The sequence below is a fragment of the Bidens hawaiensis genome, unplaced genomic scaffold (assembly GCF_021521415.1).
Source record: "Bidens hawaiensis isolate Kalapana, Puna unplaced genomic scaffold, B.hawaiensis_p1.1 tig00023045_1, whole genome shotgun sequence".
In the NCBI taxonomy this organism is placed as follows: domain Eukaryota; kingdom Viridiplantae; phylum Streptophyta; class Magnoliopsida; order Asterales; family Asteraceae; genus Bidens; species Bidens hawaiensis.
Window position 1 is genome coordinate 37,211 of NW_027493601.1, and position 16,105 is coordinate 53,315.

The 16,105-nt window shown below is 35.7% G+C and overlaps 1 protein-coding gene and 1 pseudogene across 3 annotated transcripts; one reads left to right on the forward strand and one right to left on the reverse strand.

Annotated features, from left to right (window-relative positions):
• The first annotated feature begins 1,610 nt into the window (after positions 1-1,610).
• On the forward strand, positions 1,611-4,461 carry LOC143566750 (prohibitin-1, mitochondrial-like). The gene is made up of 5 exons (XM_077053362.1): positions 1,611-1,800; positions 2,672-2,788; positions 2,874-3,044; positions 3,124-3,336; positions 4,251-4,461. Exons 1-5 carry the CDS (start codon positions 1,621-1,623, stop codon positions 4,434-4,436), a joined length of 867 nt encoding a protein of 288 aa, XP_076909477.1. The 5' UTR covers positions 1,611-1,620; the 3' UTR covers positions 4,437-4,461.
• Positions 4,462-9,975: 5,514 nt separating this feature from the next.
• On the reverse strand, positions 9,976-11,685 carry LOC143566751 (tubulin-folding cofactor C pseudogene; annotated as a pseudogene). Of its 2 annotated transcripts, none has more exons than XR_013141281.1 (2): positions 11,662-11,685; positions 9,976-11,170 (listed from the first exon to the last, which is right to left on the reverse strand). The product of XR_013141281.1 is annotated as a tubulin-folding cofactor C pseudogene, transcript variant X2 (transcript). The 2 variants fall into 2 exon arrangements; XR_013141280.1 differs by having other exon boundaries at positions 11,559-11,669.
• Between the last annotated feature and the right edge of the window lie 4,420 nt (positions 11,686-16,105).

Here is a 16,105-nt window from a genome sequence, read left to right on the forward strand (position 1 = left end):
GCCCGATAAAACCGTACAAACCCAAACTTGGGGGGTGTCTGGTAGAAGAAAACGTGGACAACACTTTACCCCCAAAACCCTCCTCATTACATTAAAACCCTAATAATAATAATTCGCCGCCGTGATTCCTCATCGATAAAGGTATCTATCTTATTATTTCTCTCTCTCTCTATCAACTAATCGTACTGTAATGTGTCTGATCCATTGTTCTAATTGCATTTGATGATATGATTGAATCCACTTACGTAACTCCGCATGAATATATGCTTACGATTCTCGTTGTTTAGCCGTGTTGCTCATCTTATTATGCTTTTCAAATTGATTATGTAGGTTTAACTATTACATTTTACCTTGTGAAGTGGTATTTGATATGTTTATCTTCTTCTCTAGGTTAAAATAATATTATGTTATCAAGTTGAAGCTTAGTTTTTTCACCTGAGATTTATAGCTATCTATTCTTTAATGTATATAGTATGTGATTTACATAATATTAAATTTCTCATTACTTTGCCTCTCTTATTATTATCTTTTTTTTGGACAGATTTTGTTAAAATGCATGTTTTAGTTTGATGTTAAGTACCTGTTCGCTATTCTCGCTAACTTATAGCATTTGATGTCGAGTGTATTGTTATTAGGGTTTCATATCTTTCTTCTGTTACGTTTTGAAGTTAAAACCTGTTTTTTGACCTGAGAATATGAGTTATAGATATCTATTCTTTAAGGTATATAGTAGTAAGTTGTGTGTGATTACTGATTATGTGGTCTACTTAATATGAAATTTGTCATTACTTTGCCTCTGTTATTTGTTAAAATCATCATCATCATCATCATCGTACTCAGTATATCCCACCAATAGCAAAGCTATAGTAGGGTCTGAGGAGGGTAAGATGTAGACAGCCTTACCTCTACCCCATAAGGATAGAGAGGCTGCTTCCAGTGAGACCCCCGGCTCGATAGTAGTTTTGCATCAAGCCTTGGACATAAGGCACATAGCACTCAATCATCGGGACACCGGCTGATCGGTGCATGTACCCTTGTCTTTCGGCTATCAACGCCACTACATGATGCCTGATTAACCGTCCGTCACTTTTAACGTTATTTTCACGAGATTAGTAAAATAACGTCAAAATTAGTGCAATTTCACTTTTGCCCACCCGAGGGTTCACACATATATACATCATATGTGTGTTATTTGTTAAAATGTATGTTTTAATTTGATGTATTGATGATCATAATATCTGTATGATGATCTTATGCTTTACAAATTGTTAGGTTAATTTTGTAGGTTAAACTATAAACTATTGCATTTTAGATTGTGAAATTGTATATGATGTATTTGTCTTCTGTCAAATCTAATATCAGCAGTTTTTTTTAACTAATAGCATTTGATGTCAAGTGTGTTGTTATTATCATTAGGGTTTCATAACTTGATCTGTTAGGTTTTGAAGTTGAAACCAACTTTTTGTAAGGTGTATGTGATTACTGATTCTCTATTTTACATAATCTGAAGTTTATCATTGCTTGGCCTCTTGTTTATTTTAAACAGTTTTTGTCAAAGTGTATGATAGTTTGATGTAATGATGATTGATGAACTGATATGATGATGTGCTTAGGGTTGTAATGGCAGCAAAGATGAATCTCAACAACATGAAGATGCCTGATGGCCGTGGAGCTTCTGCATTGATAAAGTTTGGAGCTGTTCTTGGTCTTGGTTTGTATGCAGCTGGTAACAGTTTGTACAATGTTGAGGGAGGGCATCGTGCAATTGTCTTCAATCGTATTGTTGGTATCAAAGAAAAGGTTTGTTTCATTTATCTTTTCTTATATTGTGCTTTATGATTTCATCTTTATATCATCATAACAATGGTATGATTGGTTATTTTTGCCGTAGTGCTTTCTATATATGCATTTGCTAATTTACTTCACCTTCAAAAATGTTAAATTCAACCATTTTTTCAGTTCTTTTGGTGATTGCTTCTAGCTTAATCTTATAAGGTTTAGGCGACCAATTGGATTTAAGATGCTTCTTGCCATCTCTGGTTTTGTTCTTTTACTTTTGCCTGTACCATGTTATAGACCCTCATGTAAGATGAGCATTTGTCTTGCTGTTGGTGAACTGATGGATGGTTAAGTTGCTTATTGTTCAAACATCTTAATATGTTTCAGCATTTTATGAGCTGCTAAATGTCTGCTTGCATCTTAATGATACACATGCATGTATTTTCTAACAATAATGTGAGACCCTTGTTTTATTTTTAAACATCAAGTATCCATCACATTTATAAATAAGTTTTCATGTTGGCATATGGATGTTTACTTAACATAGCTATTATATTGTGATACCACATATGCAACCATGGCTTCATACCTTAATAGAACATTGTATTGGTTAGCTTTGTGTTATTAACATTATTAGATTAAATGGTCATCCAACTTATGGTAAATAACTAAATACAGTATACAATCATTAACTCATTGCAAGACGATAAAGTTTATCATTTGGCCTCAGTCAAGTTTATGTGTTAAATTTCAAGTCTCGGTAGGTGTAACCTTAATGCTTTGTTGATAGGTTCTTAACATGGAAACAAGTTATATTTTTGCTGATAAAGTTTTGTATACCATTTGTCGATTTAATTGTTGTGCTAAATGCTTACCTGTGTAATAATTGTAGGTCTACCCAGAAGGGACTCACATCATGATCCCATGGTTTGAAAGGCCCATCATCTATGACGTTCGTGCACGACCTCATCTTGTGGAGAGCACTTCTGGTAGCCGTGATCTGCAAATGGTATCTCTCTCTTAACTCGCTTTAACTATTATTTACTTATTTCTATTTCTGAATCAATTTTATTAACCTTCACTTTCTGAATCAGGTGAAAATTGGTCTTCGAGTTCTCACTCGACCTGTTGCCGATGAACTACCTACTGTTTACCGAACTCTTGGTGAGGATTACAACGGGAGAGTCCTGCCTTCAATCATTCATGAAACACTGAAAGCTGTGGTGGCACAATATAATGCTAGCCAACTTATTACCCAAAGAGAGGTAGGCCCACATATTATATTTTTGGGAAATCCAATTTCTATATAAAAATAAAAAGTTAATATTCGAATGTGTTGTGTAGGCTGTTAGTAGGGAGATAAGGAAGATACTGACCGACAGGGCTGCAAATTTCAACATTGCTCTTGATGACGTGTCAATCACGAGTCTTACTTTTGGGAGGGAGTTTACTGCTGCAATTGAAGCAAAGCAAGTTGCTGCACAGGAAGCTGAGAGGGCTAAGTTTGTTGTGGAAAAGGCTGAGCAAGACAAGCGAAGTGCTATCATCAGAGCACAGGTAACACTTTTTAGTGTTTCACTATTATTAGTAAATATTATTAGAGGTGGAAAACTGCACAGGTCACGGGCCAAAGTAATTTTTGGTATGGTGCGACCTGAAATGGTTTTTTCTAACAAATGAATATTTTATGCGTCAGATATGATTTAGGAGATTTTGTGTATTAAGATCCACTGTGGGAAATCTTGACTGTTTTTCGCATTTGAGTGGTTAGATAACAAATGTTTCTTGAATTGACCTGTTTATAACTGTTAAAAATCGGGTCAAACTGCCAAAGCACCATAACCTAATCGCCCAACCTGGTTGATTTGGTATATTGTTTCACATGTAAACAAGCCAAGCTTAACTTGGCTTGAGCTCGAGCTTAGCTCGTTTAGAGCTCTATTTCTAAAGCTTGAGTTTGGCTTGTGAGTCACTTTTAAAGCTTGAGCTTGCTTGGTTTATTATTTACTGATTAAGTCATGTCATTATTTTATTTATATTTTTTATATAAGAAAATATATATTATCTAGCTATTTCTATCATAATTTTATATATTGTAATAGTTATTATGTAAATGTGTTTCTAAAATATAAAGATTATATAAATAATAGGCTTGCAAGCTTGAGCTCGATGAGTGAAAGCTCAGTCTCGGGCTCGTTATTAAACAAGCTTATTCTTAGGTTGGGGCTTGTTTAAGCTAGGCTCGATTCAAGCATTTAGCAAGCTGATTTCGAGTAGCACACGGGTGGGTTGGGTGGTTTACACCTCTATACAGGACCTTAGTTAACCGTTTGTTCCCAAATTTCCATAAATGAAGACAGAAGATAAAATCTGTGAATCTGAAAAGTAGCAAGTCAAAGTTGTGCCGGTGTCCTGAAGATTTAGCTATTTGCTTACTATATAACTGACACATGAATTGGGTATAATTACAGGGAGAAGCGAAAAGTGCCCAACTGATAGGTCAAGCAATTGCCAACAATCCGGCATTTATCACACTGAGGAAAATTGAAGCGGCTCGTGAAATTGCATCAACAATGGCTAACTCGTCTAACAAAGTCATGCTGAATGCTGATAATCTGTTGCTCAACCTTCAGGAAATGAGTCTGGAAAAGAAGTAAAATCAGGATGCTGGTTTTTCTTTGGTTTTTTTTTTTTATAATTGTTTAAGCTGACTTTTGAACTGTGATATTTGGTTAATTACTTGGTTTCAGATGTTAGAATTATGTGTCGAGACTATTATACTTTTAACTTCTAGTCCTATCTTTAAATAAGTAAAAAGAAACCATTTTCTGCCTACTATAATTTCATTAGTTGAACATATTTTCTTTTTGTTTCATTTAGGTAGTTATGCTTGTAAAAGAGTTCAAATTAAATCGATCTTTAACTGAAAAATGGTTTTTAACGGATAAATCTAATGTTGTGACACATGTGGCTTGGTCCTGATGAGATGCTATTAGAAATTGATGTCAATGTTGGTTAAAGTTAAAACTAAATGCATGTTCTAATTATGACATGAAAGGAGGTAGACGTGATGTAAGAAGTAAGAACATGGGACCTTGCTAGGGTTTGAAATTACCATCTCCATTTAGAAAGGGTAGGATCAAACTTGGGTAGGTCTATACAGGACTATTTTCATAAAAAAAAGAAAAAAGGATAGGACTATTTTCATGAACAACAAATAAATGTATATTTTGTAAATTGTAAGTCATGTGTACATACTGCGATGTTCTTGTGTGTTAACCGGACCCATACACGCATCAGAGTTTGGCTTCGGTGTTCCCCGGGAAACCATACCGTCAGTTGCCATTTGACAGTCGTTGTGCCATCACAAGAATAGAACTCTCTGGCGTAATACACGGTGGGACGAAAACCCGATTCGGCTCGGGATTCGAACTGAGAGTCTCGCAAGGCGTAGGTTAAATCCTTTATTGTCATAATCCACCAAAAATGACACAAGTAGGGATCAAACTTGGGTCTACACTAGAAAACTCAAATCTCCTACCAATAGGCTACCACTAGACCATAAAATGGGATTAAATAGTCATATAGATGAGGGGCAAAATGAGGAAAGTTCATTAAATAAAAATAATATAATTTATTAGTGTTTTCTTTTCTTTTTTTTTTAAATTATATTATAAAAATTAAACATACCTATATAGAGTATCATTACAGAACTCTTAAATTAATTAAAATTTGAAGGAACTCATAATAACTAACATTTTTTATAAAAATAATTTGTATGCTACTGTTATTTGAGTGTAGTTTTATCATTATATATATGTATGATTGAGTTCATTTCAGAAGTGTTTTTATTGTGAGAAATGCGAGAAGAGATTCTGACCAATCATAAGTTTTCTTTTTAATTTTGAATTATTTAATTGTAGAAGTATATTAATAAAAAGTTTAGGAGGTTATTTTGGTAATTAATACTAATTAATGTTAGGTTACAAATGATTATACATTTATTTTTATTTTTTAATCTTTAAACAATTCATAAAACAAAAACATCATACTCATACTATATAAAATATAAATATATTAACCATCATAAAAACAAATACCTACCCAAATCATAATATTATCCAATACATACAAAAACTAGTTCATGTTATCACCTACACAGATCATAATAATTATATACATGCAAATAACTAGTTCATGTTAACTTACACAAATCACAATAATAAACTACATATACAAATTTACTTCATATTATAGCCTACCTATTTGTATTTACCTACACATATCAGAATATTAATCTACACAAACAAACCTTGTTCATGATATCATATACAATTAATAGTATTAACCTAAACTTGTAAAATATTCGTAATGTAGGAACACATCATGTTTTTTTTTATAATTTTAATTATTTTATAATCTATCTTTTATGTGTAGGCAAATACGAGTTATGTGTAGATGAATATATTATTTATATGTAGGTGAAAATAAAATGAACTAGCAAGCTGTGTAGGTGAATACGATATATGTGTAGGTAAATATTAGTTATGTGTTGGTGAAAAATAAAAGAAACAAAATTAGTGTTGGAGAAAATAAGTTGTGTTGGTAAATACGAGTTACATTTTAATAAAAATAAAAATAATTAACAATTTGTATAATTGAAAATGAGTTATGTGTAGGTGATCAATTTAATACAATTCACCTACATATATATTTTTTTATATGTAGGTAAAAGATAATTCAAATTTGTAACTTTTACAAGAATTAATGTGGAGATATTTTAGGAGTAATTAGAGAAATTAATGCATTGACCAAATAAGAGATAATCAATGGTTGAGATTGATTTTTTGCACTTCTCGTTATAATATCACTTCTCGCATGAACCATCCCATATATATATATATATATATATATATATTAGGTTCATGCTATTTTGAAAACTTGGATGAGAATTTTGAGAAATCTCTTAGACCACATTAATGATTAATCCACATCAATGATTAATCCACATCATCTTGTAATTAAAATATGGTTACTTTAGTACAAAACTCTAATTTACTCTCTAGTTTTTTTTTTCTTATCGTACATCACCTACAGTCCTACATCACCATCTATAACTTTCTCATCTCTTTTTATTTTTCCACAAGATCTAGATTTGGTTTTTGTGGTTTGATCAAGTCATTGAAGCTGATAGTTTCTACCATTTTACTTATAAATGGGCTGATTGAAGTTATGTTAACCTCTATTGAGTCAAAGCAATAAGAAAACAAGGGCGTGTGGGACCAACAAGCCAAAAGCTATTGAAACTTGAAAGTGCATATTCACAAAACTTCCTAAATCGGTTGATTCCTGGGTTATTTCTAAGCGTATGTTATATGTATCCCTAATTAGTTAAAACAGTAAGAAAACAATTAATGTTGTTCACATTTCTAGCTTCAAGTCTCCAATCAGGAATATCTCGTTAACATAAGTATGGATATCAAATATAATAATGTTGTTAACAGTCGGCTTGCTAAAACTTTTGCTTCATTTTCCAACCTAAACATTCAAAAAAATTAAAAAAAAAAAAAAAAAAGGACACACGATTAGCTATGGGTAACACATGTAAAATAGGCGAGGTTAGGTGATTTTGTGTAATGTAATAAGTCAAAGACCAAGCAGCCAGTTTAGATGCAGAAAAAGACAATAATGGCAAATCTGAATTCCTTTGCAGTCGATCAAAACACCTAAAAAAATGTCTACTGGAATCAAGTGGAAATTGAAACCAGGATATTAATATAGCATAAGTTATGCCAACAAGAGTCATTTTTTCATTTTGAAAAGTCAAATTTAATATTGTTCAAGCACAAAAGTGCATAGATGTTGTTGGTATCTTTCTCCAAAAGCATTCTATTTGCAGCACCTTTTAACATCTTAACTAGGTTAGTAACCCGTGTAATACACAGGCTGAATAAAGAATATAATATCAATAATAAAGATGTTTTTATACAAGTCAATGGTATGAAATGATAATTTTAGTTTTAAAATGATAAAATAAATCATGAATCAAGCCAAGTTTAACTAAGGGGGTGTTTGTTTTTTCTTCAAACATCTTCAAGGGAGCTAATGTCTGGAGGCGCGCAGACATTACCCTTGAAGACTGTTTGTTTTTTTTCTTAAAACAGATCTGAAGTTATCTTCTTTCATCTTAAAAGAAAAGCAAGGAAATCTTGCTTAAAACATCTTCACAAAAAAACCCTACTCTTCTCCCTTTGCAGCCACCCTCTCATCCACTGCTCCTACCACCGTCCGCCAACACCACCACCCACCGTACGCCGCCACCACCACCCCCGTACCCCGCCGCCACCGTCCACCACCATCCACCGCCACCACCACCGTCCACCACCCACCATCCATCACCACCACCGTCCACCACCCACCATCCATCACCACCACCGTCCGCCACCACCACCACCATCCATCACCGCCACCACCACCATCCATCACCCACCACCACCACCATCCATCACCGCTACCACCACCACCATCCATCACGGCCACCACCACCGTCCACCACCCACCATCCATCACCACCACCGTCCGCCACCACCACCACCATCCATCACCACCACCGTCCACCACCCACCATCCATCACCACCACCATCCATCACCACCACCACCATCCATCACCACCACCACCATCCATCACCCACCACCACCACCATCCATCACCACCACCGTCCACCACCAACCAAAACCATCCATCACCACCACCCATTGTCCACCACCACCATCCACCGCCACTACTCACCGTCCGCCGCCACTACCACCATCCACCACCACCACCTTCCACCACCCACCAAAACCAAATCGGCATGGCAAGCAAAGACTAAAAACTAGATGTAACTTGAATAAATGACTTCTATCTTGTGAGATAAGTTTGACAGTTATGCAGACAGTATCAGTTTATAAAAACAAACAGTCTTATATTTTCAGCTTGCAGATCTTCAGACCACATATTCAGTTGCAGACATGAAAACAGATGAAATCAGCTTGCAGACAGTTTATGTCTGCAAAAACAAACAGCACCTAAATGTTCACATAAGGCAAATTCTGGTTATTTAGATGTACACACGCTTGAAAAAGAGACTTTTAATAGTTTAGGCATATGTTAGTTGTTTTACACAAATCAAATGGATCTTTATAATAATAATATTTTGAAATAAAATATTTAAAAAATTAGTTTAAAAGACATAATAAATAAATAAACATTAAACATTTTTTTATTTATGAAAATCACCATTAAATAAGAGTTAATGAAAATTTAATTTGGAATTTAAAAAGTAAAAATAAATGTAGCATATTAAAGTTAATAGATTTAAATAAGGTTTAATTTTAGAAATAACTTATGTGTCATCCTACGTAGATACTTTAGAAATATGACATGTGTCCACATGATCTTTCTTTAATATATTAGTAAAATAAGATATACTTGTAAATCTTCTCTTCAGATTTTAAATTCTTCTTACATATTCGGAAACTGAACTACAACACATTTAACTCTTGAAGTCAAAAGAGGACAGAAAGAACGCTTTGAGTACTTGTTTAATCCAAGTTTACATTACCCTTGATAATAAATTGCAAATACAAGACCTTAATTCAAGTTTACATTGCCTTAAATAAAAAGAATTATAGTTAAAACAAGGTTTATATTTGATAAACCCGAATGGGTTGTTTGACATCCATTTGATATCTCAAGATGCAAGAAGTAATTCTTTCTCCTTTTGAAGATTTCATATTTTAAGATAATCAGATCATCAAAAATGTTTTTTTTTTCCCTCAAGAAACTGCCCAAAACAATTTAATTATACTAAGCAAGTGGTAACTTGTGTTCAACTAATCTTGGTTGACCCACTTGCAGAAATAACATTGGCAAAAATTACTTATAAGCGGCAAGACATGTAACCTGTCGATCGAACCACAAACATAAATCAACTTCAAAAGATACCCACAAACCTACAACTACAGTAGCAAGCCAAAATATGCTTCAATAATCTGGGCTCGGCTTTTACTTAATACAGAGCTCATATAATGATTTTATATGGTATAAGCATTTAAATTTAATGCATGTGAAAAGCATTTAATTTCTCAAATTAGGGTTGTTACTTTAAGCAGCCAAATAATAGTAAAACATGCTTCTTTTTTCTGTTTCTTGCCGCAAAATCGTAAACAACTAACAAATCCGAATCAAACATATACAATAACATCCGAATATAATCATTCATGCATAAAATTTAAATCACAAGAAAGCTGCATAAAATCATTATGAAAACTGACATAACTATGCTGGCTTCAAATCTTCACTGTATCAATGCGTTGACTTTCGGGCAAAATAGACCAATTTGGTGACTGAATAGCTCTCAACCACTGGAAATCATCCACATTTGCCCAACTCCCAGTATCATCATCCAAATTTGACTCCTTCAAATCGCTCTCAATCCCATCATAACACAATTGATACGGTGCAAACCGAACCCCCGAGCTCCGCTCGATTATGGGCCGACTTCTGCATCTTAAATAGAAGTCACTCCTTTTAGCATCATGAATCCTGATCTGATGTGATGCAATCACAAACAAACACTCTTCAACTTCTTCAATCAAAGCTGAACCCAAAACGGGCCCCACGTAAACCTTACAGTTCTTCAACCGATTTATAAATAAAGTCCGAACGCATCCTTTCAATCTCACCTCACAGTTGGTTAAATCGGTTAGCACAAATTCTCCAATTTCTAAACCTTTAAAATCCATTATCAATGTCTCATTTTCTTTATTCTTGAAACCCGGTGAATCTTTAACCTTATAACCCGATTGTTGTTCTGGCCCGGTTTCAATGGCTTCTTTCGTGATAACATTCACGGGTTCGGTTTTTTTCGCAGGTTTGTTTTTAAACGAGAACTTCTTTCTTGGTTTAACTTTAGAAGTGACCGAATCTAATGTTTGTTTGAGGTCAGAGATGGTTTTGAGGGATGATCGGACTTCGTATGGTGGTAAAAAGTAAGAGTTTTCTGCCACGAGCTTTTCAAGTTCGGTTATCGAGACGGATATTTTTTCAAGTTCGGGTTTGAGATCTAGGTTCGGGTTTGTATCTGGGATTTGTTGGATTTGGGTAAGACTGGACTCGATTGCCTGTTTGGTGTTTGTGAAAAGCAAAAGGAATGACTTGGTTGATTCGAAGGACGGGTCTTTCGAGTCGGTTTTGTTGGAGACACGGGATTGGTGGAGGTTTGAGAGGCGTTCAATCATGGCTGCATGTTTGCGTTGGGTGGTTGGATCAAGAGTCGGATCGGTTGACATGTCATCAGTGGTGGTGGAGAGAGGTTGTTGGTTATGCATGGTTGTTGAGAGCTAAAACTGCACCAAGTATAATGATAGCATATGAGAGTATAGGCTTATAAGTTACATTTCTCTAAGTACAAAATGAAATCCATATTTCAATTTCAATTTAATGAGCAACTAGTTTTTGTGCCCGCGCGTTGCGGCGCACAGGTTTTTTGTATGTTAACGAATGTTGGAAAACTTTTTTGGTTCAATCTTTAAGAAGGTTTTACCAAATGTCAGTAGCACTTGTATGATACCATACACAAAAGATAGACTGCAGGTTACTAAAAATTCACCTAGCAGTTTTGATCTGTTGCCTATCACGTGTTCTGATTTTGTCCTTAAAAAGGTCCCTTGAATGAATTAGCTTTACATAACAATTTACACACAACAGGGTTTGATTTAAAAGAAGTATGTGAACCTTGCAAAGCAGCTTTATTTGCACAGTAGATGGCGGAATTGCAGATGCTTCCGTAAAATTTTATGATCTGCAAGCAATTAATAGTTAAAGCAGGGACTATCACTTTAAGAACGATGCCCACAACTGCAACTTTAGCATCACTTTTTGAAATTTAAACACATTTAGTTTCATCATAATCAATTAGATCTTCTTTTAAAAGTTCCAATTACATAATCCTATACTAACAAACCTTACAATCATGTAATCCCAGAAATAAGAGTTAATTCTATTTTCATGGACAATTATGTAGCTGCGTCTATAACAAAAAAAATCATGTTCATTAATAACAGCATAAATTTTAAAAAAATGACTGCACAAATTAAGTCATACAATGAGTCACACTCCTGTTGGCTAGAACGGGTCAACCAAACATGTGTATAACACCTTAAAAAATGACAGTGAAACTTTCAATGTAAATCTTAAAAAAGTTTCTAAAAGATATACCTGAACTATAACTTAAAGAAAACTTTCATAAATTCTGTAACATGTATAACTATAAAAAGAAAAGAAAGGAGCTTCAAACCGATTTGCATAAACTAAAGTGTAATGCGACTAAGCCAACAACAATAATAGCATAATCCTACTATGTAGGATTAAGACATTTTCTATACAAAGTAAACCACCATGACATTCTAAATGCTAATTTAGTGAAATAGTGTTACATTGAACTGATTTTTTTCTATTTACAATGGGTAAAGCATATTTAGTGTTTTGAAAGTGTAATAAAAATCATGTTCACTACTTGTACATTTGATGAATAGTAGAAGTTTGTTAGTTGTCACAATTAATAGATATAAATACAGGCTTTTACTTTCAAATATGCCTCAAAATTTCCTAAAAACAAATATGTTGCAGACATATAATCATACCAACCACACCTGCTAATCAAGTATTTCCGAAAAAGACCCTGTCCCTAACAAAACCCGAAACTGGACTGAAGTACTTAATCTCGTGTGCATCTAGGTTCCAATAATATCCAACTTACGATTTCAGGCCGGTCTTCAGTTATGGGCCAATGAAACATGATTCCAAAAAGACCAATCGATTACGATTAGCATGGAATGCTTCCGGCCCAAACTGGAATGCTTCTTGGCATCTCAGGGGGAGACGAGCTGTAAAGGCGACGAGCTCAGGACAAAGAAGAGGAATGACAGAGACGATGATCCCAATGCATCGAAAGGTGCAGGTGGTGAGTTGCCAAGAACTACTCAAGCTCTTGGGACTTCCACAGCTCAGGGGGAGTCTGCAGGTGCAGCTGGCGGTTCTGGTGGTGATGAGGTGGTGATGGTAGATGACGGGAGATGGGAGATGATGTGATCGATGCCTTGAAGGAATTAGATGATGATATGTTGGATGATGAGTTTATGTGTGAAGATGATGTTCTACCAGTCGAAGAGATTGAAAAGATTGGTGCTGAAATAGTGATTGAAGATGATGTTGAAGAGGGTGAAATAGTTGAGGAGAATGTTGAACACGAGATCCCTGAAGTTGAAAAGTCAGATGTACGTCAAGATACAGCAGGTGATGATACAGAATGGGAGGAGCAGCCTAGATGGAAGGAAGGCTATGCTCATTGGTTTATCAAAACTAAGAAGCCTGCTGTTCCAACCATGTTCAAGAAAAGTTATAATATCAAAGGCTATGCTGAATCAAAGAAAGTAATTATCTGTTGGCTATATGATGAACAGTTAAAAGTGTTCGTGTTGAAAAGATATGATGGGATCCAATACTTTAAGAGGACGTTGAGATCTCTCAATACATTGCCTGAATGTGAGGTGAAGGATTTGGCTAGATTGGGGTTGATTAATAGAAGCAACGAAAACATGGCCAGAGTTATTGGGAAGATCGTGTGGAAAGAAAGTATTAAAGAAAAGAAGTTTGAGTTATTAAAGCCACAGAAGGGAAAGCTAGTGGAAGATAAGGAAAGAGGAATGAGAGCAGATGGCAAGCCATGGATGGTAATGAAGTACAAACCGATTCGATGCATGAAAGAGGTTCCAATGAAGACTATGCCTCAAGATGTGTTGAAAGATCTTAAATGGTGGTATGTTGATTGCCAGACTGCTGAAGCCGTGATGGAAGACGAAGATGAACAAGAAGTGCTAAGAGTGTATGATCCGATGCATCTTGTTAACTTATCGAAAGCTGATCTGCAGGTGTTAAATGAAAAGAAGATATTTTATATTCCTGCTTGGAAAGACGAAGCGAGGAAATATCAGCGAGTAGTCACGGTATGCGTGAGAGAAGGAGTACATGCATGAAGACCAAGAGATTGAAGATTACAAGACACGTGCTTGAAGATCAAGACATGAAGCTACTGCCAAGGGGGAGTCTGTTGGTGCATAATGTCAGTAGTTCATAGTCTAGTGTCTGTAATCGAGTATGTAATGATTAATTATGTTTTATATGTCTTAAGCGAAGTTACTGACAAGTTCGCTGTTTAGGCGAACTTGTTAGTCAAGCGAAGTTATGGACAACTTCGCCTGAACATGCCAGGCGAAGTTGTCGTGTATTTAAATAGGTTACGGTTTTGTTTGAGTTGAGTTGTTGAAACAGTTGTTAGTTGAACGATAGTTGAACCAGAGAGTTCGGGTCTGTAATAGTGATATCGTATCACGTGTTTTGGTTATAATATAACGTGTTTGTTTATCGTATCGTGTTTGATCTATTCGTGTCTTCTACGCTCGTAACGACCTACGCAAGGATTCCGCACCTACGTAGATCGAGATTTCTCGTGTTGATCCGTCCAGGGAACCTACATTACCCTTTCTCGAGGAGAGCTTATGTTCTCATATTCCTCGATTTGCGAGCTACTGAGTCCTTGAGCATTTCTTCTCAATGGAGAAGGTGTGCTCGCATTTGATGAACCATGTATGGGGGAGAGTGTGACTTCAGGTTCCCCGGTATAATATAACCTTATTCTCACCCCTTAGCTCGCTCTTTCTAAGCATAATTTTTCATCAGCTCCCTGAGTTGGAGGAAGTTCCGTTTAACACCCTCCGGCGTCATATCCATCCTCTCCATCGGAATTAAAAAGTCACTCCTTGGAGAAGATCCCACTTCTAGACGAGGGTGGTATTTGGAACTTGAAATATTGTGATGAAGTGGCCGTCGGTCTGCTCATCTCCGGCGAACTACAACCGATGTTTTCCTTTGGTGAGGAGATATCAAGTGGCTGATCATCGTTCGGAGGAATACTCTTGCCGGGATTACTCTTTTCAGCCATGAAAGGACAATACTTGAGAACAATAGAATTGAAACTATAGGAATATTTGTTCTAGGTAGCGCAACCCCACGGTGGGCATCACTTGTTGCTACAACGGGATAGCTAACAATATGAGTATGGATTTCCAAGATTGTATCCCTAATAGAGCTTTTCTACCTACTAAGAATCAAAGAAAACATGACCGGTTAGTCTGTCACACCCCGACTAGCACAATGCGGAAGCGTAAAACGGGAATGTAACAGACACCTCTGGTATCAACACATTGTTTATAAAGAAGCATTACAAACTAATTTACAATACAGTACATTTCTTTGTTCTATCATTGTTTTACCGTCTAGGTGATACAAACAAAACTAGTTCGTTAACTATACATCCTTACTACTATCGCCCTTGCTTCTATTCACATAGCATCAACCACTCACCTCAGGCAAGTAACAGATCACCAAATCATTCCGATTTAGGTACACCTGAAAAGCAGTTTAAAACGGGTCAACTACTAGAGTTGGTGAGTTTCACGAGTTTCAAGAAAACAGTAATGAGTATTCGCAAGTCAACACTTGTAATCATGAAATAAGTATGTATGTATGTAAATGATGTAATTATGCTAAGCTACAGTGAAGCCTTGACTGTATGTGCTGCGTGCATCCATTTCCCACGCTCCATCAACCACTGTGGCCCCTTTCCGCCCACAACATGCCCCGGTAGCTATGTCTAACACTACATAACCTATTTGTATAAATATAGTCATGTGCAAACGGCGCTATGTGACACGGCAACCAGGCCGATTCCGTTTGGGTTTGTCAAACCAATAGTACTATTCACAAGCCACCGGCTCGAAGTTAATCACTGTGATCGTGGGGACTTTCGTGTGTTAGCACTTAGATAATTCACATCAATACATGATTCAGGTATGTATATGTAATTAAACATGCTTTTCACCCCAAAAGTTCGTAAAACAGTTTAAAAGTGGGGTCATGAAACTCACGGTTTAGTAGATAATCAGTACTGTATCAGCTCGTGGTGTGTTCGGTCTGCTATCAGTAGTTCCTATAATCAATATTATAATAATATTAATATTTTAATATTATTATAATCTCAATACTAAACTGGGCTGTATAGCTAATCTGGGTGTAGCTGGAACGCCCAGAAAGTGGCAATAGGCTTAGGTTGTGATGTTGTTCAATGTCTAATACTTAAAACCGAACTTGGCTCAGATTCCCGTTTTCCCAGCCGGGCCAAGTTGTTCGTTTACACGTTTAGAAAACAGTTATGGGAAAATAAG

Coding starts and splice junctions, on each gene's coding strand:
- LOC143566750 (XM_077053362.1), top strand. CDS start 1,621: ATGGCAGCAAAGATGAATCTCAACAACATGAAGATGCCTGATGGCCGT. Junction 1,801..2,671: donor TTGTTGGTATCAAAGAAAAG/GTTTGTTTCATT, acceptor TAATAATTGTAG/GTCTACCCAGAAGGGACTCA. Junction 3,045..3,123: donor AACTTATTACCCAAAGAGAG/GTAGGCCCACAT, acceptor TGTGTTGTGTAG/GCTGTTAGTAGGGAGATAAG.